The 27262-nt window shown below is 35.0% G+C and overlaps 3 protein-coding genes and 1 long non-coding RNA gene across 6 annotated transcripts; 2 read left to right on the plus strand and 2 right to left on the minus strand.

Annotated features, from left to right (window-relative positions):
- Positions 1–197: 197 nt before the first annotated feature.
- Positions 198–24871, minus strand: LOC136345827 (AT-rich interactive domain-containing protein 5B-like). Of its 3 annotated transcripts, none has more exons than XM_066294449.1 (9): positions 24278–24871; positions 20208–20462; positions 7366–7603; positions 4881–5041; positions 4649–4825; positions 4414–4585; positions 4132–4282; positions 3884–4079; positions 198–3291 (listed from the first exon to the last, which is right to left on the minus strand). In XM_066294449.1, exons 2-9 carry the CDS (start codon positions 20346–20348, stop codon positions 1591–1593), a joined length of 2937 nt encoding a protein of 978 aa, XP_066150546.1. In that variant the 5' UTR covers positions 20349–20462; positions 24278–24871; the 3' UTR covers positions 198–1590. The 3 variants fall into 3 exon arrangements, with proteins under 3 accessions (XP_066150546.1, XP_066150544.1, XP_066150545.1); XM_066294447.1 differs by lacking the exon at positions 24278–24871 and adding an exon at positions 23282–23495; XM_066294448.1 differs by lacking the exon at positions 24278–24871 and adding an exon at positions 23074–23192.
- On the plus strand, positions 5104–7920 carry LOC136345862 (uncharacterized). Its single transcript, XR_010733213.1, has 4 exons — positions 5104–5522; positions 6962–7160; positions 7225–7449; positions 7507–7920. It is a non-coding gene; the product is annotated as an uncharacterized lncRNA (long non-coding RNA).
- Positions 9516–13490, plus strand: LOC136345878 (putative leucine-rich repeat-containing protein DDB_G0290503). Its single transcript, XM_066294538.1, has 5 exons — positions 9516–11556; positions 12077–12245; positions 12358–12558; positions 12615–12790; positions 12874–13490. The coding sequence occupies exons 1-5, from the start codon at positions 11482–11484 to the stop codon at positions 13468–13470; spliced, it is 1218 nt and encodes a 405-aa protein (XP_066150635.1). The 5' UTR covers positions 9516–11481; the 3' UTR covers positions 13471–13490.
- A 141-nt stretch (positions 24872–25012) lies between the features above and the next one.
- LOC136345838 (phenoloxidase-activating factor 2-like) lies at positions 25013–27256 on the minus strand. Its single transcript, XM_066294477.1, has 7 exons — positions 27038–27256; positions 26669–26975; positions 26378–26614; positions 26173–26322; positions 25668–25936; positions 25349–25512; positions 25013–25293 (listed from the first exon to the last, which is right to left on the minus strand). The coding sequence occupies exons 1-7, from the start codon at positions 27054–27056 to the stop codon at positions 25096–25098; spliced, it is 1344 nt and encodes a 447-aa protein (XP_066150574.1). The 5' UTR covers positions 27057–27256; the 3' UTR covers positions 25013–25095.
- Between the last annotated feature and the right edge of the window lie 6 nt (positions 27257–27262).

Here is a 27262-nt window from a genome sequence, read left to right on the forward strand (position 1 = left end):
AGTATTTAACATACTTTTACCAATTGCGATTGCCCTCATCACACAACACTGCCGGAAATAAATTAGGAAATGGACTGTGGGAATATTTAAAGGAATTTTCATGTTGAGACACCTACCAACTACCTCAGATGCTACTGCGATCTTTTCCACATTACCTAACAAAGCAAAAAACGAAAATTATTTAATAACAAAAACACTTAAATTTCATATATTTAATGGCAAATATCTTAACCATACAATAACACTACTTACACGATCCGTAATAGTAATAATAATTATTATAAAAGTAAACACTATATACACATTGCTACGCTTATTACACCGTATTAAAAACATAAGGTGGCAAACTCGAGAAAATAGTGAATCTGTACAAAATAGTTTGGTACATTATGTATAAATTCATTATCATAGTACACGTAAATCACAGACACTAAACTTTTATTTTATTTCTGGCCTTTGTAGGTAAATGTCTCACAATGTCGGTATTTATATAGTTGGTATTGAGTCATATGCGAGTCATTATTGTGCGTTCTCAAGTAGATTTTTTTGCAATAAATATGCGTGGTGGATTAAGACCGAAAATTACAAATTAAAAAATGAATTTTTGATAACATAATAATGATAACTATTTTTTAATATTTAACATATATGTAGATATGTAACGAATTAAATCAACAAAATCACCTTTTTATTCGGCATAACAAAAATTATTTTACTCATAGTTGTCGTACACGTAATATTGTCGTTATATGGTGATTCAAGAAAAATGTTCCTGCATTAATAATTGAGGTGGGTGGTCACACGAGGACATCAAATTATTTGTTTATGTAAATATTATCTTCACCAAATCGTAACAGGGAGAGATATTCCTCTTTATAATCATTTCTCAAGTTGGTCTCTGAGAATACAGTCACTGTCAACTTTTACGATGACACAATTTGAAAGTTATGAAAAATTTGGACGTTTAAAAAAATATACCAAATGAACGTCAATTTCTATGCGTCATTAGGATTTCTGATATTAGTTGTCAAAATCACACGAACAACGGTGGGACACGTGAGTCACTTTGTTGCACTTAGTGCGTACGTTACACCACTAGTAGCGCACATTTACAACAGATAAAACGTAAGCTTATTGAAATGCTTGACGGCACGTTTCTGCGACTGTATCTAGGACTGGAAATTTGAATTTTTATAATTTAGTTTCCGTGACATAACTCAAGACCATTATTAATTATTAGACCACCCCGTACATATAAGCAACAGTGATTTTGACATTATTTGACAGTTAGCCCCTCAAAAAAAGGTCTCGTCCGCCAGAGTTAACATTTGCCGAGTTGTGAACACTGCTGAAGGCGGCCAATAAATTACAAAATAAGGCCGTTTTAAATCTAACGTAAAAAAGAATGAGGTTGACCCATCAACTTACCTCAATATTACGGCCCTCTGAGGAAACTATGACCCCCACCCCTATTAAAACGTAAATTACCTTCGCCAATTCGCATCTCTCTTCAATGATTTTCACAGTATAAATTCGTTGCTTTTCCCAACCACACTGCAAAGACCAATGTTTTGATTGATATGTCCGTCTTCACGGTTTCTTTCCATTGTTCATGGACGAATCTCCCGGATGGCCGAAGGGCATACTGAACCTGTTGTGAGCCATGAGGTCCGCGTAAAACTTGAGCTGCTCCGGGGTGGGAATGGGCAACATGGGATGGGGCATGTTCGATAAATTCGAATAGACGTTCTGTAAGGCCGCCTGATAGTAGAACGGTTCCATGAGAGGAATGAAGGGGTTCTGAGTCTCCGGAGGAACGAACCTCGGTAGATAAGGCTGGTGCATTTGCGGGGGAAGAACCGGAGGTTTGTGCTTGCTTAAATCGGGTTTGGGAAGGGCTGAGCTGCTCTTCATGTAATGGTGATTAGGAGCTGGAACCTCGGATGCGTTTTTGTACATGCCGCTGTTGTACTTTGAATGTCTTAATTCGTCCGATTTTAATTTGGCGATTTTTTGCGCATAAGTCTCCGAGCCTGATCTTTTATGAGACCCCCGCGACGCAGTCGAGCATTGCTTCGGATTGACCAGAGTTATCTCTAAATTGGGTCCCAATTTACGACCGTCGGGCAAAGGAGGAGTTGTTTTATACAAATTCTTAGTCACGCTAGCTCTATTAAAAGAAGTCTGCGCTGTTGTGGAGTAGTTCTGCAACATCGGCATCACTTCAATTGCAGGTTTTTGCGGACTGGTCAGCGACAAATCCATGGGATCACCACTAGATTGTCGCATAGGACTGCTGGTCACAGATTTGGGCGTATGAGACATCATACTCGGCTGAAAAATGTCTTTGGGGTTCCCATATACCACCTTCTCAGAATAGGTGTAAATGGATCTGGACTGAACAACTTTTGGGGGCGTAGCACCGTTAAGGAACTGAAAATTTTCAGGTTTCACTGGTGTGGAAGGAGGGGCAGGAGCTTTGATTTGAGTTATGTTTATGCTTGCGGGTAGTGCAGGAGGGCTTCTTTTAGGCAATACGTTGGAGAGCAAGGGGGGAGGTCCCATCGGAGGTTCAATTGGGAAATTTGCAGCTGGGGATTGAATTACTGAAGGTCGAAATTCTTTTACGGTAGTCGAGGCGGATTTTACAGGAGTCACTTCCAATCCGCCCTCCTTTAAAATGTCTAATTTTATCCTTTTTACACCACGTAAAGATGCTTCATCTTCTCGTTTAATTGAATCAGTTCTAGCTGACGCAGGGGAAGTAACACTTGCGCTTTCTTTAGGAGTTTCCCCGATTTTACTAGTCGCGGGACTGGTCTCCTTTCCTTCCATCGGAGACAAGTTTTTCTCAGGTACCGCTACTGTAACTATTGGAGCCACTGCATTCGTAATCGGTTCGGGCAAGATCGAACCTTCCGTTTTAGTTCCCTCCGGAATAGACGGCTTCACCCCATCAGGCTCTTCCTCTTTAATCTTCTCCTCCTCTCTCTTAACATCTTCACTCAATTCCTCAACTTTCACTTCGACTGTCACATTAGTCTCCACTTTAACTTCCACCCTAATACCGAGTTGCATTTCTTCCAACTGACACTTTTCCGTATTTATAGGCTTAAAGTCCTCAGGTTCACTCTTGATTATTATTGGCGAAGATGGGATTTGATCGGGGAGAACACTTGTGGTTTCACTAATAGTTTTTTGAGTTTCCCCGTTGGATTTGTCTTTCTGTCTCTCTGGTTTCACCCGAATGCTGCGCAGTGTAGACGTTTTGCCTGACGGGGATGGCGAATCCTGTAACAAATATTCATGAATATGTAACAATTGGAAAAACCAAGTGATACATATTTGCTAAGAATAAGATACCTGTTTTTACTACAGGGAGGATTGGTACTGAAGGTGAGTGCAAGTCTCACTTATAGTTACTGTTTGTTTTTATTGTCAAGGCGACAGAAGACCAAACCAAGAACACAACAACGTCTACAGTTAAATGAAATTGTAAAATTTTCGGGTTAATTCGGGATAATTCTGGTTAATTCGAATAAGGTTAATATTTGAACATATTACCCAATAAAAATAGATGCGGTGAGCCTTGTGATTTCACATATAGTGCGTTAATAATATTTTTCAATCGACTCCATCCATGGAATTTTGTTGATGTTCTAAGGTCGATTTTTGAATAAAATCATCATTTTTACATAATCAATGTGTCTTTTGTGGGAAAGTAGCACCTGAACCTTTTCCTTGCGTTAGCGCAGAGAAATATACCTTTTCGCATGGAAATGTGTGTGGGAAAGCGTGCTTTCTCTCATTTTAAGATTTGTAAAAACACTAGGGACTTTTCAAAATGCTTATCAGTTTTAGTAAAAGGAGTTTAATTACCTACCTTGACGGCCGTAGTTTCGGGCACTGGTGGACTGGTGCTGGACCTGGAAGTCGATGGTGTGTCGGGTGCTGAGTCAGAATCACTTGAGGCAGACTCAGGAAGGCCTGCTTGTTTGTTTTTCAGTCTTCGCCGTTCAACGGATGGTATCGGTTTGTCTTCTTCGCCTTTTTCGTGTCTCTCGTAGGCCAACAAAAATCTAATAAATCCACATTAACCCACATTCTTTAATTTTAAATCTCATTACTGACCTTTCGTAATGCCTTCGTATAATAGTGGCAGCACTTGTGCTATTTAAATGACCAGTCATGTCATCAAAAATTGACTTCCACAGCCTATTGGTGGTCACACATTCGTATCCTCCGAGTTTTTGGACCCTCGTATAAAACTCGTGCAAATTTACTATTGCCAAAAAGAAAATATATATAGTATACTCTCAGAGCTGTCTGTAATTCAACTACTTCGTTTGAGTAGTTGCGACACTTTCGCATACTCTGACGTTCTTCACATGAGGACAAATAGCCGAAACTTACATTCTTTATAACCTAAAGAAGGCACCCGTCCCATGGGAAGCTGCTTCGCTTTCATGAAATCTGATAAAACTTTCATAAATTGCTTGTTTTCATTGTTCTCGTGACACCTCGTGCTTCGACGCGTCGCCACACTGGAATTGGTTGAACAGACACCATTGGACCTTTCGGTAATCTGAAATTTCGTTAATATTTTTAATGTGAAAAAAAAAAGCAAAATGCGACAATAATCGCATACCCTGGCAAAATGATTGCTAACTGACGATTCAGATTCGTTGCTCTCGGATCCTGGAGAGGCACTCCGCTTTTTCCGCCTGCCCCTGGGACGACCCTTTAATTTTGGAGCCAAATGATTACACAGCAATTCGTGCCCTTCCAATTCGGGATAATCAAAAGTGTCTCGGCAAAACAGCACCTGCATATAGTGCACTTTAGACCCACTGAAAAAACGCAAGATAAAGGCCACCTACCCTAGTGTTGGGGTGTTTTACGTAGAACCCGCCGAGGGCGTTCACAATTTTGTATTTTAGGTAAAAATCCTCCACACCCTCTAAGCGTTTCATCATCGCCCTGTATCGGCAATATTTGGGAAAGCTGAGAATGATCACGTGAGGACCCGTCATTGGCGGTTCTAAATATGTAATTTATAATTTATTAGCCCAATAATAAAATTTGAATATTAATGATTTCTGCAAATTGCTCAACAACCACAAATCGACCATTATTATCACTATAATATATTCCATTGTAAAACATCACCAATACTAGACAAAGTAAACAAAGTAAACGTTCTTGTCTCAGTCATACGGGGGTACATTACCATTTTCTATTATCCCGAACGCACATAGTTATGTAGGAATCGTGCTGTTTCGGTTTACATAATGATAACCTCAACAATAAAATAACAATTAAATGCTTTAATGCTGTTGGTGCTACAGGTTACCTAGTTTCTTTTTGTAATTGATGGGCAAACAATTTTATCGGGCTTTCAAGATACTTCACAAGTATTTATAGCAGTTCCGTCTGAGTAGTGCTGATAAATCCATCAGAAAACTGAGAAGTGCCAACAAGTTTCTTGTAGACCTATTTCCACGAAGAATAAAATTGAGCAAGTGAGTTACTATGTTTTAAAAATTGCTGTCAATACGGTTCAATGAAAGAAGACATTTTATATATTCCACTTTTCGATAACAATTTCGAAAGCCTATGAAAATGAAATTTGTATTATTAGATTAATCCGTTTTTTGGCAAAGCTATTTCGTTAATATGCTACGAACCAAAATTTCCTGAGAATGTGAAACAAATTTCAGAATATTCTCCATAGCACCAAAAGCAAATGTCGAACGTAACTAATGATATTTTCAATTACGATCGTAAGATATAATTGCTTATTTCGAATAACTGCGTTCGAAATTTTACAACTCACACCAAATATTATTTAAAAAAATATAACGTCTTATAGTGTTCGTATAAGAGATGATTTATGTAAATTGTTTTAATAAAATATAGATATTAACATATACCTATATAATAATGTGATGTTTAATTTTGTTTGTGGATCACCTTGTATGTATGATTTAACCTAATTTAAAAATAACTGTGATAAGTGTGATATAAGACCAAACAATTTTCACAGCAATTACTTCAGTCTCTTGTGCAATTTACAGCCAATATCATTGTTTGCTGAATCACCTTGATAGGTTTTTAACACACAAACAACGCTTCGCTAGCTAGAAATGCCCGTTTCAAGGGAAATTGTTTTTGACCGAATTACAGAGAAGTAATTTACCCAACATTAACAACAAAATTTTTCCTCACACCTTGCTAGAAGCATAAATTATGCAAATTAATCTTGGATGTTTGCTCTTTCAAGAGCTTTGATATACGAGGAGATTCCATTAGAACTTAAATACATTTTTCTTAGATATTTTTCATTTTTATTATTAGATATCTGCACACACTTTTACTTTACATGTTTTCAAGGAAACTGGCATCACTCACGGAAATAATATAAAAAATGAATGATTTCATTGTCACCGTAGACAATATACGGGCATAAAATTGTTTACAATTACCATAGTAATAGTTGTGACCCTCTTCTTTACAATCGAGTGAAACCAATCCATCCTCGAATATGCCATTTTGTGTACAACTGCGAACAAGTGAGCCGCTGAATCGCAATTTTGTTGAATTTTTATTATTTTTATTGAAATGAAATGTCTCAAGGTTGCTTCGTAATTTCATAAGCATTTTTATGGTCAAGGAAACATTTTTTTTCTTCCATTTTCTAATAAAGAAAATCAATTGGGAACCATAAACACTGGCTCAGAACTTTTAAATGCACACCCCAACAAAATGTGCGACTTTATGCAAATGAGCGGATCACAGAAATATGTGGTTTACCAATTCTGAAAATTAATTGTATGTGCATACATACAATAACAAGTAACTATAAATCCGTGTAGATTAATAAAATGCCTCGTTGATAGAGTTTCAGCATCGTTGATCTCTGCTTGGACTGAAAAGGGGATTACGATAGTACATTTTTCAGATCGCTAAACTATGTTTTCCAAATATATCATTGCTATATGCCTGATGCTGTTGGGGGCGGTTCTTGTGCAATGTAACCCTCAAAGAATCACAAGTACTAGTATCGCTCAAGCTCAAAACCAATTCATAGGGAATACCAGGCCTTCTAAACAGGATTGTGTTTGCATAAATTGGCGCAGGTGTGCAGATATTAATTCTGAGTAAGTATCATCATTTTGCTTTTAACAAAAATAAAAGCGAAAACGTGTATTCTCTTTGTCTTAGCATCCAGTGCCACCCTGACTATATCATGGTCTGCTGCAGGAAAGCCTTATATTAAAGTTGTTACATTAAGTTTCGTTCTAGTTTTATGCATTAATAAATAATAGGCTGTATAATAGGCTGCACAATAGGCTAATTTCTCACCATATTTGTCTCTTTCCTGCTCGACATCCGAAAAGTCCATGGTGTTTTCCGAAAGGGTGAAACTGTTGCCTGCAGGTTTCCGGGGTAAGGCCAATTGCTCCGACTCGATGCTAACACTTTTCAGCTCCTCTTCACATTTAGCCAATCTACCCCAATTCCACTCAGTCTCAACGGTGATCCACGTAATAAGGTCTTCTAAGCGTATCACTACTTTCTCAGATATTGCCAAAACTTCATCCTGAAAGGAAAAAAAATCTTAACAACATTTCTCAAATGAATAATAATTATTAGAAATATTTTCCATTTTGATAATCTGAACTTAAATCTAAACGAACTGGCATCCATGCGTAATGGAATATACAGTAGATTATAGTTGCTTGCGGGAAACCTGCCTCGAGGCTGATGAAGGACGACGTTTCCTATGTCTGCCTTTAGTATGTGTTTTTAAATATTGATAACCCAATCAAAATGTATTTATTACGACCGCATTTCTTTAATATTCTTTATACAATCTATATATATATATATATATATGTACATTTAGCACCTCTTAAATGTTTTTTTTTTCACATTTTGAAGAGTGACTGATTTATTTAATCATTATCTAGAATCTCCCTTTGCCTGAAAGCTTAAAGGAATTATTGATTTATCTAGCGCATTGATATTAGTGGAACAATGAATAGGCAAGCTTGAAATTTTTAGTGTATCTATGGAACATGTTTTCGATTCTGAAAAGAACTCATAAAAGATTAACTTTTGAGTGGTCGTCGATTTACATAAATATTCGTGTGGAACAGAAAAGATAGAAAAGGTGAAACGCTCCGTTCGACAAAGATAACCAACAGTTCATTTATCTCCAAACAAAGTAACAAAATTGGTTTCAGGTTTGCTTGAAGTTGGGAGTATTGGGACGTTAACGTTAAACGTCCAATAACGATAACGGAAGGAAAGATTCAGGGCATGTATCAATACGTAAAGCCAACTTTTTGTAGTCGGTCGATGATGTTTACACAGCAATCAAAATAGATAGAGTACACAAATATCTCAATTTAAAGACAGAAACAGGTACCTTATCGAAAAGTTTACTTTAAAGATGTCCAACTACGACCATTTAACTTGATGTGTCGCAATTGAAAACACACAATACATTCGTAGTATTCACTGTATTATTGGTTGTCGAAGAGATAATAGTCGAAGTAACTAAAAAATATCGAAACTAAATAGATAAATTTATATACATTGTGGACCTCTGCTTTGGGTTATTCCTGACAAATCCATACAAGAATTAATCACAGAAATGCATCGTTTTTTTAAACAAACATAAAGTGCTGACTCAAAAACTCTCCATTTCTCCTATCTCTGTTTTTCCCTTCATAATTCGCTGTGCACTCGCTTCAGCCACTCCAAGTTTTATAATCATTACATTACAATGGCCGCATTTTAACTCCACTTTGTTTACTTGTTATTGCCGAAATGGTTAAATACCTTATTTTAGTGGCATATTAGAAAATTAAGTTTTAAATTCAGATCTGCCAAGCTCAAACCTTTCTAACGAAATCGATAGAGCTCCGGATCCTTTGATGTACTCTCCATGTTCAATGAATGGTCTCTTATTGCAATAAATGGGAATAACGAAATTTCGCAATGTTTATGGGTTACATAACGCGTTTTGTATTCAATTAAATTCGATTTGTGCGCACTGCTTCTTTTTATTATATGTACAGAGACTGTTGAAATTTGATCGAAATTACGTACATGCGATAACATTGTGACCACAGATAACATTTTTGAATTTTGGTCAGTAATTTAAGGTGAACACAACGTTCCTTCACTATTTTAAGGAGGTTAGGTATTATTAGCAATTTGATCAGAAATATTGAAACACTGAAACAGCAAACTTAAAAGTCGCAATGCACCACTGCAAATCTTAAAATATATATCTCACGTGGAAGCATCGGGAATAAAGCAAAGAAAATAGTTCGCTCTAGTTGGAAATTTTCATTTTCCGCTCGCTGAATTTGGGATGGAAAAAGATAATCGTTGCGTCGGGAAATGGAGGAGCCTCGGCTTTTGTATAATAGTACTTTATGCCAAATTATTAAGTGGCATTTAAAACTTTAATGCAAATAAAATCTCGTGAATGCCCTTGAACATTTTTATGTACCTATCTGGCGAAAGAAGGAATATCTCCTCATGTTCGCTTGATGTATGTCCTATATTAGAGTTTAAAGTTCAACTATATTGGAATTCATATTCGTATTATAAAGTAATTAATTGGGAAAGCTGGGGAAACGTGGGAGGGGCGGTAATAAGTTTGCTTGCCTGTCGTCCTTTATGCTTTGCCGGGACCCTCTGATAACTTGTTATTTGTTCAGTGGCGTAGGAAAATTGATTTGTTATGTCCCGATATAAATCACTCACTTTTTTCGCTACCCTAGAGAAGATAATGTCATTCACGCTTTCAATGAGAAACCATAAGCAGACAGACATTCATAAACATGCAGGCATCCAATTTTTGTAATATTGCTAAAACGGGTTATGGTTATTTCAGCAATAATGTTGCCATATAAATCGTATAAATATAATAAATGCTTACTTCTAAAGAGATTAGATAAAAATATCAGAAAAATTGCTGCTACACCACTGACTGCACGTTTCTATGGCTCGCTGGGGGAAATCGTTTCCACCCCGAGTTCTTGCTTACTTTACACATGCGGATATAAATTGTTATTTCAATTTCAGCCCGTGTATAATATACGTGTTTCTTTGTCTAATCCAAAACATTATTTAGCGTTTGCTCTCCTTTCATCATATCGCAATGTTTAGGCTTAAAATCTAACCGTAATTCACCCCGTGTTTTCTTGCGTCCCCTCGCTCCTCGATAATAATTAGGTTTCTAGGCCACGCCTTAATACTGAGCTTACGGGTTTGTGTGGGAAACAATATTTTAAAAAATGAAATTTATATAGTCACGGCTTGAATCAGTGCATATAGAGGATACCCAGAGATGAGGACACATTGAAAATAAATCAATATAAACCCTTCGAGAAGTTGATCCCTTTTGCCTGGCGAAATAGCTTGATGCTTTTTATTAAAATGGCGAAATCGAATTTCGCATATAAGCATTTCCATGCGGGTCACGTAAAGTACGAGGCTGCCGTTCGTACACGAACGAGGAAGAAAGATAGACGATAATAATTAATTTGTTTATTATTATGCCCAAACGAGTTATTAATTGTTATTCATACGGTGTACGATTTGATCGTGAGCAAGAGAAACCTAAAGAAGGGTTTTCAATGAAAGAAAATACACGTGTTTACGCCACCTTAAAAACGTATATGTACATACGTATATCTATAAAAAAAAACAACGTTTCCGCCTTTAAATAAACAATAAAAATAAGCACTAAATTATACGGGAAAGCAGCGAAAACCATTTGAAGCAGGGAAATGCCGAACAATGGCCGATAAAACACAACCCCTGTTGCAAAGGGTGAATACAAATTTGGGCTTCTTACTTAATTTTATCATTGGGTAAAGAGGAATATTCCAATTTAATTTCGGACCCAAACGGATATGCAGGTAGCGTTGCAAACTCATTTTACGTCGAAGAAAATAAGCCCACATTAATAACGCAACCAAGTTTATATTTTATAAGTTTCTCGAATGGGAGTTACTACTATATGTTTCAACTTTGCCCTCTGGAGGTATATGCGCCCAATTTAATTTGTAATTTTGACGGAAAATAAAAAATGGTTCCCTGTTTGACATCAAATATTAATGTACAACGCTGAAAAAGACCGCAGAATGCAGAAAACTGACCCGCTGAGGGTTAGCACCCGGACCAGAAATACACCACGTGTATTGCTGCAGTTTTCAAAATGTCATCTACGGGTGTTAATCCTCAATGATTTCATCTCTTTTCAGTGCATGAGAGAAAAGAAAGACAAAATCAAGCCAGTGGTGTCGAACAAAAGAACGCCACGTCAAGATTGATTTCGCAAAATGGTCGCCGATTTGGACACATTTAAAATATAAAAAAGATACAATCTTGTGGATCATTTTCTTTAATGTTCTGAAATGTTTGCAAACAGTTTAGTTATGAAAAAATGGTAAAATGGACAAAAATGAGCCCCCGAGTACGATGGTTGAAAAGCGGCAAGAGTCAGACGATTTTATACGAGAGTTATACGTGAGTACGGAATGCACATTATTTACATTGCTTCTGATCTGCTTCCACCACAATTAACTCATAAATAAAGTATTCATGTGAATCTGCGTGAGGTGGATAAATTCGATGCTCGGTATTAAGATACGGGCAATAATGCTTTAATAAAATTACATAATTATCCCAAAGCTTCGTAAAAATTGTCTCAAACAATTTCAAAAATATACGACCCTTTACGAAATTATTTAAGAATAAAAATTATTCAATGTTTCTTCTTTAAACCAAGTGTTCGAAGCTAAAAGAAATTCCTTTAGTAGGTACAGAAAGAAAGTTTACCTGCTGTGGATACATGTAGATATCTACACTCCAAGAAAACACATCAGGTGATGTGACATAATTTATGTTGATGAGCTCTGTACAAAACAGTTTTATAAAAAAAAACCCACACGAATAGTCACGAATAATTCCGAAAATGACCACCCTTTTGAGAAACATTTTTAGCCCAAATTATTAGAATTTTTAAGAAATAACAATAACTGATTAGGATTTCGTGCTTCAATCGAGGTTCAAACATGAATGGGAGGCCGTGTGCAAATTGGAAGAGACAGCTGATCAAAGTGCTGCAAATTCTCTCCAGCAAAATTTAGATCTTAAAACTTTATTAGAAAAAAATCGGCCTTACAGCTTCACTACCCAATACGCAATGCTAACAGGTAAAGAAACTGCTTCCTTCTAATTTTTTTTTATGTTAGCTTACACTTATTCCCGGGCTGCGATAGACGAAAAGAATAAATACACAAATGGCAGAAATAACATTATTTTTAGAAAGAAAATTTGTCTTGTGTAACGAAATCGACTCAGAGTCAAAAAAACTACAAGAATTGGAAAAAAGCGTGAAGCAAGAAGAGGAACTGCAAAAACTGGAATGCGATGAAAAAATCAAAGTTCTCGAAGAGGAGGGCAAAAAAGCTCTCGAAGAAATCAAACAAAAAATTGAAAACAGGCAACTGGCTCACGTACGAAAAGGCACAGGCGCCCATTTTCGTAATACGGAACGATCGCTATAATTATAAAATTTTTAGTTGAGACTATGAATAATGAATTAGAACTGGCACTCAGCGTTGCAGATTTAGAAGAAGACGAACTAGAGACAAATAAATTGAGAGAATTGATAGATCTGAATGTGAAGCTATCGAATCAGCAAAAAATAAACAACGATTTGCGGAAACAAATTGAAGAGATGAAGAGGAACATTCACGTATGAATTATTAAAGTTTCGAAATTAACAAAAGCAAATTAAAATTTAAATGGTTATATCCCATTCTTTTTCTTTTTTTTTAGACCTTCACATCCCCACTTCACAAGCCTCCTGACGACGTGAGTCTACTGCAAATGTTCCATCTTGAAAACATTGAGGATATTTTCAACATGGTGTCTCCGAAAAATGATCAATCAAGGTTGCATGAACCTTCGTCAAGCATTTTTATCGATACGACTGAAAAGAACAGTATTCAAACTACACCAAATAAAACCGTTGAAATGACGTCATCGTATCCAAATTCACAGAATGAAAAAATTGAACAAACTAATATTGCAAAACTGCTGGGAGAAGGAAAGTCTGATGTACAACAGACTAAAGAAAACATATGTGACGGTTTGAAAAGTCGGAAAGTAAGAGAAAATCTAATAAAAGAAACGGTAACACATCACAAACATAAGACAAAAACGACCCAAAGAAACTTGAAACAATCTCGACGCGAATTAAATCACCTTTTTCCAATTTTGCCAATTAATGAAACAGATACTGCAAATGGAACCCTCGACCTTAAAGAAAAAAATAAAAACAAAGCCGTGAAAAAAAGAACACTTTTTAATTCAAACAATTTAGATTACTTGGATAGTTTATCGGATATGAATTCTCAATTGTCTAGTGACTAGAGTCAGACATCAAATTTGTATGGTACATTAAATATATAATAAATGATACTAATGATGATAATGATATGTATATGCCTATACATCAACAACTGAAAAATGTTGGTTTTTATTAGTTTTTATAAGAGCTTATATGCACGCCTTGTGAATACTCGATATGTCGTTTAGAAAATACGGGGTCTTCTGTTTAAAAATGAAATCTCACTGTAACCAAAACATTCAAAACTTTCCACAACAATTCGTAATGCTATTTTATAGAAGTTTCAAATGTTGACGTACCTTAAATTGGCCTTAAATTCGAAATTTTAAAAAGGTTACTTGAATTTTTAAAATAAATTTCACCCATATAATTATGTATTCATCGAATCCTCGTGGGCGTCCCTACTTGCTCGTTTTCTCTATTGTCATAAACACACGTTATCTTATCTAATATACTTAGTTTATAGGTACAGTTCGAGGTACCCACTATACAAAGGAAACGAGAGAAAAATGACTTGATTTTTTAATTCTATAACGTAACAATTGATTGTGTCACTTCCTAGTTCGTGCAGGAAAGCGAAAATATTAATTTTGCTTGAAACGGATATAACCGCAAGTTAGTTTAAATTATCCTTAGCTCCCGAATCTGGCTTGACCCACTTTCCAACTTAATAAAACATTTCTCATAAGCTGTGTGTGTTCTGAACTATATAGCTAGTCTTACAATGGCCCTGAGATACTTGGGTTAGGAATAAAATTAGCAGAAGTACAGCCAAAAAGGTATGGAACTTTATCTTAGCTCCGCTTGCAACATATTGAAGTGAAAAACATTGTTAACAAGATATTTGATACCGAAAAGAAGATTTCACCTGCTAGCGAGAAAAAATGTTAGTTTCAGATTAGTTCTGGTTATTTCGAGTCAACCTCAGGTTATATTCTGGAAATGTTTCATGAATGAACAAACATTAAATCTGTTATTTAACAGTCCGTAAAGGGCTCAGTTCTCTCGCAAATACTTAAGATCGCAACTTAAATCCTTTTTTTTTTATCAGTTTTAATCCGAATCTCTTATTTTAAATTAAATTCCGGGCCTTTTTATAGCTCTCTCTATTTTCATTGATGTATTTTTAAAACTGCCAGTTTCAAGAATATATGCGGCAGTTAGCCCGCTGCTGGAATGAATGCAGAAGATACGCTGTCCACAGGCCCGGATTGAATTTGCTTTCGTCAAACATATAGATAAATGAAATCACGAACAACGAAATATAAAAAATATTTAATTTGAGTCGTCTTCGCCTATTTTAATCGTTGTGATAAAATCTAAGGAATCGGCAAAATCATTCAATACGAACAATTACACATAAATGAATACGGTTCTGTGTGCTGTGTCGGACCAGCTCGAACAATACGCATGCAAGAATAGCGATAATCTCGACTAAATGAGTGGGCCAACTTACGCCTATTACCTTCAAAACATTTAATATATGTATATGAAAACGGGTTTCTTTTGTGTCAGGTATTTATATACGGACACATTTTCCCAATAAAATCGTTGCTTTCCTTTCTCTAGTTCATTGCAATTAATATTTACTTAAAACGGTTAATTATTATTGCAGTTGTGCAATATGATGCGTGTTTCGAGAAAGCTCAATAGAAGATTTGCCCGAGTGCCGAACCCGATAAATCGATAAATTTTATTGAAAGTTAAAAACGCCCATTCCTAATTTATTACACAGCTTGACACGTAACTGTTTATTATGGCATTTCCTGGGAAATGACAATCGAAATTCGACTTTTTCAGACCTAAAATTCAACATCGATGCAAATGGGAAAACAATTCTTCTTTTTTCTATGATCAACGCAAGATCATTTTTTTTCTCATTCTCTAAATCAATGATGTCTAAATAGCAGAATTCTCTAAATTAATCTCGAACTAGAGGATTTATGGCCAAAACGAGTTTTTTCCCATAGATGAGATTAGAATGAAGTAATTTGACAAGTAATTTGACAGAGTTTAATTGAACTGTCAAATTTGATCTCGGGCTAATTGCACACTACAATATCATATTTTCGATATTATTTTAAGTAGCTTCTTTCTAAACGCTTTCGGTATGAAATTTAAATAGGCAGGAGCCTTGTTTATTCATTCACATTCGGCACACATTTATAGGGGTTCGTATAAACGATCGATTGATTGAATTATTACATGTTCCATATCCGGCTCATTTGAGTCTCTAAGCAAAGGCATTAATATTTATTAGTTTTTTTTTGTCAATTCTTACTTCGAATTGTTTATTGGCGATTGCATTACATGTACATATATATTCCTACTTAGGTGCCGTGGAAATCAATTGTTTTGGCCCTGCATAAGTCAGTTTGAGTAACCCAATTTGAAATACATTTAAAGACGTTAGTCGTTTAACAAATATCAAGTTTAATCAATTGGTACGGCCGAATTACTAACCGTCACAAACATTCAGCACATGTCTTTTAAAATTTGACATTTGTCGTGTTAAATTTACAACCTAATTGATGGGTCAAATTCGGTTACTGGCGCTATCGGTTATTTATACAGGTGTAAAACAATCTATTTTTAAGGCACTGTACAATTATTGTTAAGTTCGATATTTCGCAAGCGTAATATTTCTAATGACCAAGATTAAAAATGTCTATCTCAAAAGCATTACAATGTGTCTAGGGAAGTTTTCAAACACTAAGAGAAAAACAAAATCTTTTTTTTAATTATATAGCATTTTTAAACGCGGTTGATCCTACTCCACTGGGTTTTATAGCTTGTTGGCCTCGATTGCAACGTAGTTCTTAATAGGTTTTTGTTTGCTTCGAAATTATTTTTTCATTTCGGTTATTTTCGTTAAATTTTAATTACACGACATATCGTTTTATAGTGATATTTGCCGTATCCTCAAAACTTTCCTAATTAGAACATAATTATAATTACTACGTCTATTGCATTTATTAATCTAAAAGACGCCTTGAAAAACGAAAAACATTATATTGTTTTGTTAGTAAATATTTATCCGTAGAATAAATTTCGCGTTTAATAAATTGACTCACTTGAAAGAGCGGATAATAATAATTTCAAGGTTGTTTTTCGTGAGAATTCGTTGAACTTGGGGGCCAGCATTAAAATTTCAAATGCAAAGTTACTTTTATATTGTAATATCATCGGTGACTTATCACGATTCAATGATATGTAGAACGATTTGTACACAAGTGATTAATTTATCTGAATCTATATTTCAACCAAACCCCTATGGCAAATCGGATTTTGTCAACATTAGCTAGATGAAACGCGATTATAAATTTGATCGAGGCTCTAAAATTGAGAACAAGTTACGATGTTGAGAGAAAATCAATATATTTTGCAATAACAGAAATATTTTAAAGCATTTCGCTTCATCCTATTCTCAAATAAATTTTTTGTTTGGAATTTCTACTGTTTCTCAAGCATCAATATTAAATAATAAATAAATCTTTAACATGACATTACGTATATGTATGTATATATATATATATATATATATGCATGCATTATGTGACATTTGGAGTAGGAACGAATAATGTACTCGGTGTGTTACGCAGGTATTTCTCCAGAGATTTCGTGCTTTGTGAGGAAGTTTTTCGCTTTCAGTGTATACTGTACCTAAACAACATTACCTAACACCGGCATTTAAATAAAATAAGTAGCTTGTTAAAGCCTTTAAAAGAGTTTTCGCATTAACTTCCTGCCATGGTCGATTTAAGACTGCCAATGGCGGGGTATTAGATATCTGAATGCTACTTTCTATATTTATCGGTATGTGTAAATCGACTGTTTAAAAAACCTCTCATATTTAAATTTTAAATTATTGAATTCGAAATTCAAAATTAAAATATCTCGAACCAGCTATGTGCACATATCTAAACAACAATAATAATTATTAAATTTAAGACATGTGCCAATGGTCCAAAATTGATTTAACACCTTGAGTGAAACGATATTTTTAGCCCGAATTCTCGTGCTCTATACCAAAGTGTGTTAGTTTAGTTTAATTTAGAATTTAGTAGTAGAGTCAATGTATTTAAGCGATTTATATCTTCAAGCATGAACATGTGTTTAGATTGGGTATATTATTAAAACACGTTAAAACAGCTTGACCGAGAATTCAAAGGATTTTCGTTAGTCATCAGATAGATGAATGTAACTAAAAACAATAAGCTCATATTAAAGCGCTAAATATCTGTTGTTGACGTTATGCTGAAATGTTGATGAAAAATCATCGGACACCGGGAAAAATACTGCTAAAGTGACACCGCTGCTGGTTATGGTAATTTAAATTAATAATTATTGTTAAGAAACTAACAGGACTGAATCCGAAAGCAAAAATAACGAGAGACTATTATTCATTCCTGCCTGTGTAATCATGAAAGCAGTATTCACCTTGAATCGGTCGATACGATAATTATATCTGACGAGATGCATTTTATTAATAACGATTTAAATTGTCGAATCAAAAATGTAATCAAAAGTTCATATATTACCGGGGTGACCGTTCTAAATAGAAGAACATTATCGTTGCATTATCATGCGAATGACCTCAAATTAACGACCACAATGCTTCAATAATGACCATTAAAAAAAATCAAGTCGATATTAGTAGGGCATACATATTATTGGAAAATATTCATTTTGTTTCAGTTCAATTAGATATTGAATAAACCCTTGTAATAAAGTCTGGGCTTCAATTGTAATGATTATTAAGCATTCGAATGAAAGAAATATTGATATTGTAAAATCTTCTGGAAAAAGTTTTACTTAACCTTTAGTTCTGTCACAAGGTAAACCGCCAGTAAATGTAAAATTAATTTCCTATTATTTATTATGCGGGGAAGTACATAAGTATGTACATTACAAAAAACTTTGCAAATTACTTTTTTTATTATTTGGCTGATAACTGGATTTTCGGAGCCAAATCCACAGTTTCCGAATGAGCTTTATAAATACCAATCATCGAATTATATCTACAAATAATATTGGACTTTATCAGCGTGGCTCAAAAATCCTTATCTGCTTGTGTTAAAATGTAGTTTTCCACGTTGTTCGATATACTCCCTGTTTATGAATAATTCATACATTATGATTATGAGTATTATTGTTATAGCAAAAAACAGTGTATTTGTATGAAATAACTCTTTAAGTAGGTATACAATTTTATTGGTGATTGAAGGATGTTCAATTAAATTTGAGCAGCAGTATTAAACATAATAATTATTGCAGTTCCATTCGTTTTATAAAACGTGTGCAACTAGGTGCTGACACGTAATCAAGACGAAAAACGTAATGAACTAAGAACACTACTTACTCTCTCGCTTTTTGCATTTACAATTTATTGCGCCCATATTAGTCGTTAGTATTATACTGAGCGATTTCCCTTTCGAATATTTTACTTAATTAAAAATTCTCTCTTTCGTCTTGTCCACCAAAACTGCTGAACTATGAACGCAACCTCGAGAGAGTAACCGACCACGTATCCATCCACAAAGCAATTATGAATTTAACGAATACATTAAATTTTAATGACATCCCCTACCTCTGACTTTTTCAACTTTTGGCATTTTTAATTAAAAATCGAATCGAGTTTCACGTATATATAGATTTAGAATAGATATTTTATACAAAAAAGATTCAAAAAAACACTGTCATTGTTAGATTTTTAGAATTAAATTATAAATAAACTCAGTAATAAACTTCATTTATTAAATTTCATTTAAATATCGGGAGCACGTGATTGGCCGACGTTTTAAGATAAAAATATTATCGAAGTACGCAAGATTCTCTTTTGCAAAGACAAAAATTGCAGGGCTGTTTTAAAGAAATGTTGACAAAACTATGTATAGGATGTTCTGCGAGCAGGGGTTGTCGGCCACATTTCTAAAACTTAGGGATCACTGAATCGACATGAGGGTATAGTAAACCAATATTTGACCTAAACTGTTCTGTTCGTGGAATTTTACGATATTTCTTAAATATGGAATTATTTTTTAAATGCTTTAAACTACAAATATCGTCCCGTATTTGACCATTTTCAAGGATCAAATCGAAACCTTCTCAATCTTCAGTTGCTGCATTCACGTTCGATATTCCTATATACATATGTATGTCCAGGTTTTATGTATATTGTGGTTCCTAACGTATATATGTAAGTAGTACATGATAAGATTACACTATTGCAATTTGCAATAATAATAGGTTGAAAATATAAACCGAATTTAATAGCGGTGGTTACATAATGCAGATTGCCGCATATGTATACATTTAAAATGTGGCCGCCGGCGTAAACTTTGAACTTTCGTTTAATTAACAAAGTACAGCACCATGCGTGTAAGTAAAAATACGTTCACAAAACAGAAACAGAGATAGATAAACAAACTCGAATCGGTTAAGGTTCCTTTGTAAACCTGCGGTTCGCCAAGTGTATCAAGCGGCAAGTACACTGCGGAAATCTTAGAACGTTGACATTTTGTTAAGAACGTTGCCGCTTCCTCGTAATTGTGACTCGCATGCTACGTTATCGACTTCATTTACGAGAAAAGTGGTTTTAAAAGAAATTACTGATTTATTACAATAATTATCATTGATCCTTAAGAGATGTCGAAAGTGCACGAGTTTAGGGTATTTCGGTGATTATAGGAACAGTAATTAAATATGTTTTTGGTAGATTAAAAATGTGACGAAGGTAAAAATGATGGAAGTCGCTTACCTCTCCTTGATCCATTCTTCCCTCGGGTGTGTTTTCCGGTAAAAAGTAAAGACGCAGGCTGGTCAAAGTTTGCTCACTATTTTTGTCCGTCCACAACAATTGAAGTTCGCCGATGCACAACAAATCTGAATCCCTCCACATTTTAACAAAGAAAAACTCACTGAGAGTTATTAATTTTTTGACGCCACTCTTCGCATATTTGAACGCCTTGTAGAAGGTGTAGGGACCGTGTTGACCACATGGGCCGCCCACCAACTGGAAAAATATAAAATAATATAATATCGTGTATATTAAGTGATTTTTCTAATTTGTCACTTATTTCCCTACAGAGATTTCTCTATGTGTCATTAATTTTTGAATAATATGCTGACAGGAAACAAATCAAATTTGATTTTTTCATTAGACACCATGTGCATTATTGAATATTATGAACATATTAATCATAAGGACAATTTCTCAATACACTTTCCTACAGCTATATCTAACGATTTTTCGAATATTTTGTGTCTTATTGAGGCCAGATTTTCTATATCTCAAAAAACAATTATGACCACGTTTGGAATCTTAAAACTGTACTTTTTCATACTTAAAAAGCACTCTGTATATTTTGCGATCTTTAAAACTCCCTATATGTATACGGTTTCAATGATTTTTAACCATTTAATTTAAACAATTCCAACCCGAGATTTTTTTTTTATGGGACGCCATGTGTAATACTGAGTTTTATGAAGTAACCAATTATACGAAACAATTTCCTATAGCACTTTTGCTGCACACACCTATTGACAATTTCTTACGACTATTTCCACCAATGTTCAAGTAATCCAAGACTTCTTGAGGCCAACTTTTCAATATCTCAAAAAGTAATTATCACAATGTTTGGAACTCTAACATTCCACTTTTTGATATCGAATGCCCTTGGTATTATTTGAGTTTTTTAATTTGCCACTCTTTAACGTCAATTCACCCATGGAAAGAAGATTAATAATTTCTCAATATCCTTTGCTCACCAAATTTCTGTCAGAATCTAGTAAAATAGGACCGTATTGAACACAATTTTTTTTAAGTAAAAGTAACAACAACAAAAACATCGAACGGGAGGAATAGATTTGAAAAAAGGTCTGGTTGTGATATGCCAATAACTTAACATAAATTGAATGACGTAACGCTATTCTTTGCGAATTGTAAAAACAAAGGTATCCTGGACATAATTCTGAATTGAGAAACTGGGCGGAAAACACAAAATCGGACAAGATCATTTCTAAAAATTGCTGGGCTAAACTCGTTGTGATATGCTAATGACTGTATATTAAGCGCTATAAGGGTAATTTCAAAAACATGAATTTTAATCGACTAACAACAGGGACGTACAAAACACAATTTTCCCAAGGGCCTCATATACCATTATTCTCTCAACTATTTATTTTCGCAGCCTGACACCGCTGAGACCGAGAACCTTAATTTCATTATGATACGCTATTGACTGGTTGTGTATTAAGCGATATAGAGGTTCCCTACAATTTGAAAACATTAATTTAAAGAAAATAAAAACAGGGACCATAAGCAAAAAAATCAGGGTTCTATCAGGAGGGGTCAAAAATTCAAAACGTCGAGAAGAAAATTATCGCTTAACATTCATGCTTGCAAGCCACCGATTATCACGGATAATGATAGCTAAAAAGAGATATTAATTTGGTAACTCAGCTATAAGAAAATTAAAATCGTACAGAGGTGGGAATAACAAATTAATAAAATTGAGCGATAAGCTCGATTTTATATTAGGTACCAAATTTGGAAAAGTTCTGAGAAACCATGCACGTACGCCATTGGGTTTCAAAAATATTTCAAGATCAATATTTCAAGTGTTAGTCGATTTGTGAAAATCGCGCCTACCAACAATTCACCATCGTTTCTCAAAATTTTGTGAATTAGTGGACACGTTCGACAAACTAAAATCACCATGGGTTTTGTTTTGGTTTTATTCGATGACACGTATATTGTATTATTTGTATTTTGAAAGAGTTCTCTGTAATTTGAAAAACACGCAGTTAGATCCAGTAAAAACGGAGGCACTGATAAATTAATAATGCTATAATGAGTACCCCGTCCCCCTTACCAATAGATCCGTCACTGAGCAAAGGACATTAAATTTGACATTGTAACTCGCTTTGCTTACGTTTCTGAGCGCCCTGGTTGGTAGTTTTAATGGCCAATTATTAAAATAACACAGAAATGTTTAAATTGTAAATTGACATTTTCACCAACAATAAACAAAGACAAATTAAGGCGTAGCCAGCAGTAAGAAGCCCAGTAAGTACTTACTATTACTATTAATACCTAAATGCATTATCGATTTGAAATGGAAGGAAAAAATGAAATCCTCCGAGAATGGCTGTAAAGAATGGCAAACATTTTACGATCATGCCCAGGATTATTATAACCCTGGTGGGAGGTAACCGCGTAAAAGTAATAAGTGTGAGTAAGATGGCTTATAATTACATAAAACTGGTTATCTGAGTACGACCCTGGCGAACGGCTCCTATCGAAACAAATTAAAAGTGTTTTATCAAACCTGTATACACAAATAATAAAAATATTTCTATCAAAAACCTTTATAATAATAATGCAGCATTTATCGCCATATTCGACACGACACTAATTTTATCTATACAAAAAGTAGGTACTTATTTACTTTGAATGAATAAAACATATAGTGTTCTACCTGGTTATGCGTGCAATTGAATTAAAACTTTTCCGGTTTTGTTCACTCACTCATCTTTACAATCGCCAATTAATAATAAGAATAACGATAATTAAATTTAAAACAAGAAAATCAAAAAATTAAACAATATGCAACACTACTTACGATCGCCATCATTGACGAAACAACAAAACACAATAGAGGTAAAGATTGCTGCGTGGGATAGTATGATTTGATTAATTTTAAGCAGCAGTTAATGCGACATTAGCAATAACAAAACCAGAATAAGTCGGAAACGGAGAGCCCTAAAATTGCATGGCTTTCACCACGGCAAGTGGCCCCGTTTCAAGTAACTCGACAAAAAAATTTATACCTGTACGTCACTAATATCCATTTTTTTCTTGAATTAATCACAAGAGCACACGAAAACGGCACGCTGACACCATCGTCTACTTTGTATTTACTCTAATTATGTGACGTCACGATACAGACTCAAATTCGTAAACGATCGTAACAATTCGGGAGGTGCTCGTGCTAACTGGCGCTTTAGAATAAAATGGAGGTGGAGAGACACAGAAGGAAATGAGCCTCGGTCGGGATGCACCACCGCACCGCGCGGAAAGTGAAAACAAACTCGAGGAACGGACGCATACATGAACGCGTGTTATTACAAATTACTAATGGCTCGTTTTGTATCTAAAAATATCGGAAAACTTGTTTTATATTCGCGATTTTTTACGTGGAATTTTCAGTTTTTGAGCTGCTTCCTCTAAGAAATCAACGAGAACTCTTCAAATAAAAATTATAACTCTCATACATATATAAAGTATCACGTTAATGCAATGACACGTTAATATCAAGATTCAAAATGGCGACACAATAACACATTTTCTTCAAAATACCAAAATAGTTTTAAAAACAATTCGCAATTTTAACTACCGATGCAGACGCTACGAAATGTAGATAAGTACAAAGGGTAAGAAGTAAATCCTGCCAAAATTCTATTAATCGATTGATTGCAAATAAGTTCTGTTTAATACACATTTTTTCCCTAGAGGGCGAATCGATTTTTCAAATCTACCATATATTGACTCAGTCCACTCCACCACGAGACTGTACCAAGATGGTTCTAAAACCTATCTGAGCAAGCGCATTATTGCTCATTTCGAATTCAAATATGAAAACGTCTGATTTAAAATGTGACATCGCCAAGTTGTAAAAGAGGAAAAGTAGCAATAACAATGTATTAATCATTTGAAATTAAATTAAATGTTTTTTTAACACCTCAGAAAGTCATGGGATTTTTTTTATTTTGAAAAGGTATATTCATGAACTACAAATAGCGCCACTTCGCCCTAATATGACTAACCTCGTATGCTTTATGATTACCAGGATCCTCGTGGTTCAACTTCAGAAAGGGACCTCCTGTAGAACATCATACATAAATGTATGTAAAATGCTCGATATCCAGACGCTTGCATTTCAAGTCTTCAGTAACTGAAAAATTATAAAAATTACAAACCATTTATATACGTTTTAATTGAAATAAATCCAGCTACGGACTGACAGAAGGAAACCCTTGTAATGCAAAATTTGGGGTAGCAAGATTTCAAATTGGCTTGAAAAAATGAAGTAAATATTGGTTCATAACAAGAATAGTTATTTATACCAGCTCTGTATTTCTGTTAAAAAAAATTTACCTTGTATATACGAACTTTTAACCGTGAACGCATATGAAAAGAAAGGTCTAAAAAATCTGTTACACAAAACTTGGACACTTCTCAATCGCTATTCTGATTATACCCTGGTATTAAGGTCCTCACTCGCTTTCATTTCTTTCAGCAAATGCAAGATTTTCAGGTACAACAAGAAACTTATTAAAAAATCCATTAAAATCTCAAAGGCTGAATGCTTATTTTTTTGGTTTGTAGATGGTTCTATGGAGTCTCAAAACAGAAGAAATATTCCAATTTCAGAGCAAACAACAAGAGGCTGGAAGTTTCTTTGACTAGTTAAAATTTTCAAGGGAATTCTCTGCACCATCTTTAAAAATTCTTCTAGAATTTACTTTTTTGTAATTTCAATATATAGTTAAATGAATGTGTAACTATTCCCCGTTAACCTCTGAAATGTAATATATAACATATAAATATTATTATATACATTCAAAATTAAACTTTATTAAATCTAAACACTATAGCTTCCTATATCAATGTTCAGTCTTGACAACCTATTATCTATCCAATTTATAAATTTGGTGACGTCTACGTAAACTCCGGGAATTCCTTGCTCGCCACATCCAATTCCCCAGGCTACCATTCCTGACTGGACGTATCTTCCGGGATTGTTCAAATCCGGACACACCAGAGGACTACCTCCGTCTCCCTGTCAAAAAAGATTTCTATGTAGTACCTTAAATTATCAAAAAACAGAATCGTACAGTGCATGTGTCTTTTCCTTGTTCTCCACCCGCACACATGAAACTCTCGTGCAACTTGAATGAGGCTCCAAGGCGGGTTCGTCTCAAAGCTTGTTGACATTCATCAAAGTTGACTTTCGGTAGTTCAATTTTTTTGAGAATCACTTGATACTTACCTTCTTTACCTAAAATAGAGAAAAAAGTAAAGGAGTATGCTTTTGAAATTTGATACTTAACAAAGGAGCTGTCTCAGAAATTCAATTTGACACTGTCTGGCTTCTAATTTCCTTCATTCGTTAACTGTCAATTATTGATACAGAGAAAGTAAGAAATGCATTACCAAAAATATCTTTTCCCCATCCGCTTGCAAAACAATTTCGCGATGAAATAGATCCTCCTTGCTTTGGAAGACATATTGTCCCAATATTGTCAGCTCTATCGAGAGGTCTACTTAAAATCAGCAATGCCACATCATTGAATATTACTTGGGGCGTGTATCCTTCGTGTATAATTACTTGCTGCACGTTTCTTTCTTGATGAGGCAGTCGTTCGTTTGTCGTTTGAGTGTCCCATTCACCTGCTCGTACCATATACTGGCTCGTATCCAAACTAACGAAAAAATTTGAATTTGATACCCAAAAATACGCATGAGTTATGACGGGTCAACCCAAGTAATGTACAAACTAAACGCTCCATTTTAAAGTGGAGTAATTTAAAATGACTATTTACTACACCCTTAATTATGTTTTAAAAGACCCTCGAAGCGTTGGCGTATCACCAGTTTTTTAAATCGCAGCAACATAATAATTATATTGAAGCGAATAAAGCAAAAAATGGTAACTTACTCTACAACACAATGAGCCCCAGTGAGAACTACATTGAGAGCTATTAATGAACCTCCGCAAATTGCTAAAGATTCATTGGCACGAGGGATAAAGTTCCGTCTTAAGATTGCAACTATCCATGGGAATTCGCCATATTCGGCTTCGTTATTGCTAAAAGTAACTTTTTCAATAATAAGTTTTTTCGTGATTAGGAAGTGCCACTTACTTATTCCCAGTAATGGTAAAGTCGATTCCTGTGGGATTGCGAATACCGCATTGAACTGAACTAGGTCTAGGTGTGGATGGTGTCAATGGGGGTATCGTAGTAGTGCTTGTGGTCGAAGAAATGGGTGGACGAATCGATCCCGGATTGAACGGATCGAAATTTCCAGAATCCTTATTGCTATCCTGTGGCAACCCACAGCAAACATTCAAATAATGATCGCATTTGTTGATACCAACCCTAACAACATTCCTTCGTGCTATCATTTTTTGCCATTTTGATAAACAAACTTACCTGATATCAATCAAGCCAACTCCATTCGTATTTGCAGAGTTGCCCTGGTCTTCTGTGATGATCATGTTGGTATCCCTATCGCAATTGTAATACGAAACACACCTGTGTTTGCGCTCATCGCTGCCCTCACCGCACTTTTCCAAAGGCGCTAAATCGGTTGGTTTCGGCGATGTTACTTCAATCAAAAAAGAAAATGGATCCACCGTTTGATTGGTCTTGTAAAAATCTTCGACTCTTTGAATATCTTCTTGGTTTTGGCTGTTGGCTTTTGATAGTACCAACAGAATTATTTGAAGAGAGAACAAACCTTCATGGGAAAATTAGTTGTCTTAGATGATGGGAATGATCAAGAGTAGGAAGTAAACTTACCATTGTTTTTCGTCTTCATACTGGTCTTCCACAATTATCAATAGTTGGTGCACAATTTCAAAAATAGAGATTTCCCGCTAGATCTTGGCCGATATCTGTAATAACCATTCATTCACTCAGTTCAATTCCTCGCTCTTGCGTTAATAACAAGAAATCATTATCCGTTAACCTTGGGAGCTATAGAAATTCAGATTTCTAGATGGGCACCACCGTCTGACTGGTTAG

This window comes from Euwallacea fornicatus, chromosome 21 (assembly GCF_040115645.1).
Source record: "Euwallacea fornicatus isolate EFF26 chromosome 21, ASM4011564v1, whole genome shotgun sequence".
Classification (NCBI taxonomy): Eukaryota; Metazoa; Arthropoda; class Insecta; order Coleoptera; family Curculionidae; genus Euwallacea; species Euwallacea fornicatus.

Coding starts and splice junctions, on each gene's coding strand:
- LOC136345878 (XM_066294538.1), top strand. CDS start 11,482: ATGGACAAAAATGAGCCCCCGAGTACGATGGTTGAAAAGCGGCAAGAG. Junction 11,557..12,076: donor ATTTTATACGAGAGTTATAC/GTGAGTACGGAA, acceptor ATAACTGATTAG/GATTTCGTGCTTCAATCGAG. Junction 12,246..12,357: donor CCAATACGCAATGCTAACAG/GTAAAGAAACTG, acceptor CATTATTTTTAG/AAAGAAAATTTGTCTTGTGT.
- LOC136345838 (XM_066294477.1), bottom strand. Junction 26,323..26,377: donor TTTACCATTACTGGGAATAA/GTAAGTGGCACT, acceptor AGTTACTTTTAG/CAATAACGAAGCCGAATATG. Junction 25,937..26,172: donor GGGGCTCATTGTGTTGTAGA/GTAAGTTACCAT, acceptor TTTTTTCGTTAG/TTTGGATACGAGCCAGTATA.
- LOC136345827 (XM_066294447.1), bottom strand. CDS start 23,302: ATGGATATTAGTGACGTACAG. Junction 5,042..7,365: donor GCAGGAAAGAGACAAATATG/GTGAGAAATTAG, acceptor TTACATATTTAG/AACCGCCAATGACGGGTCCT. Junction 4,080..4,131: donor ATACGAAGGCATTACGAAAG/GTCAGTAATGAG, acceptor TGGATTTATTAG/ATTTTTGTTGGCCTACGAGA.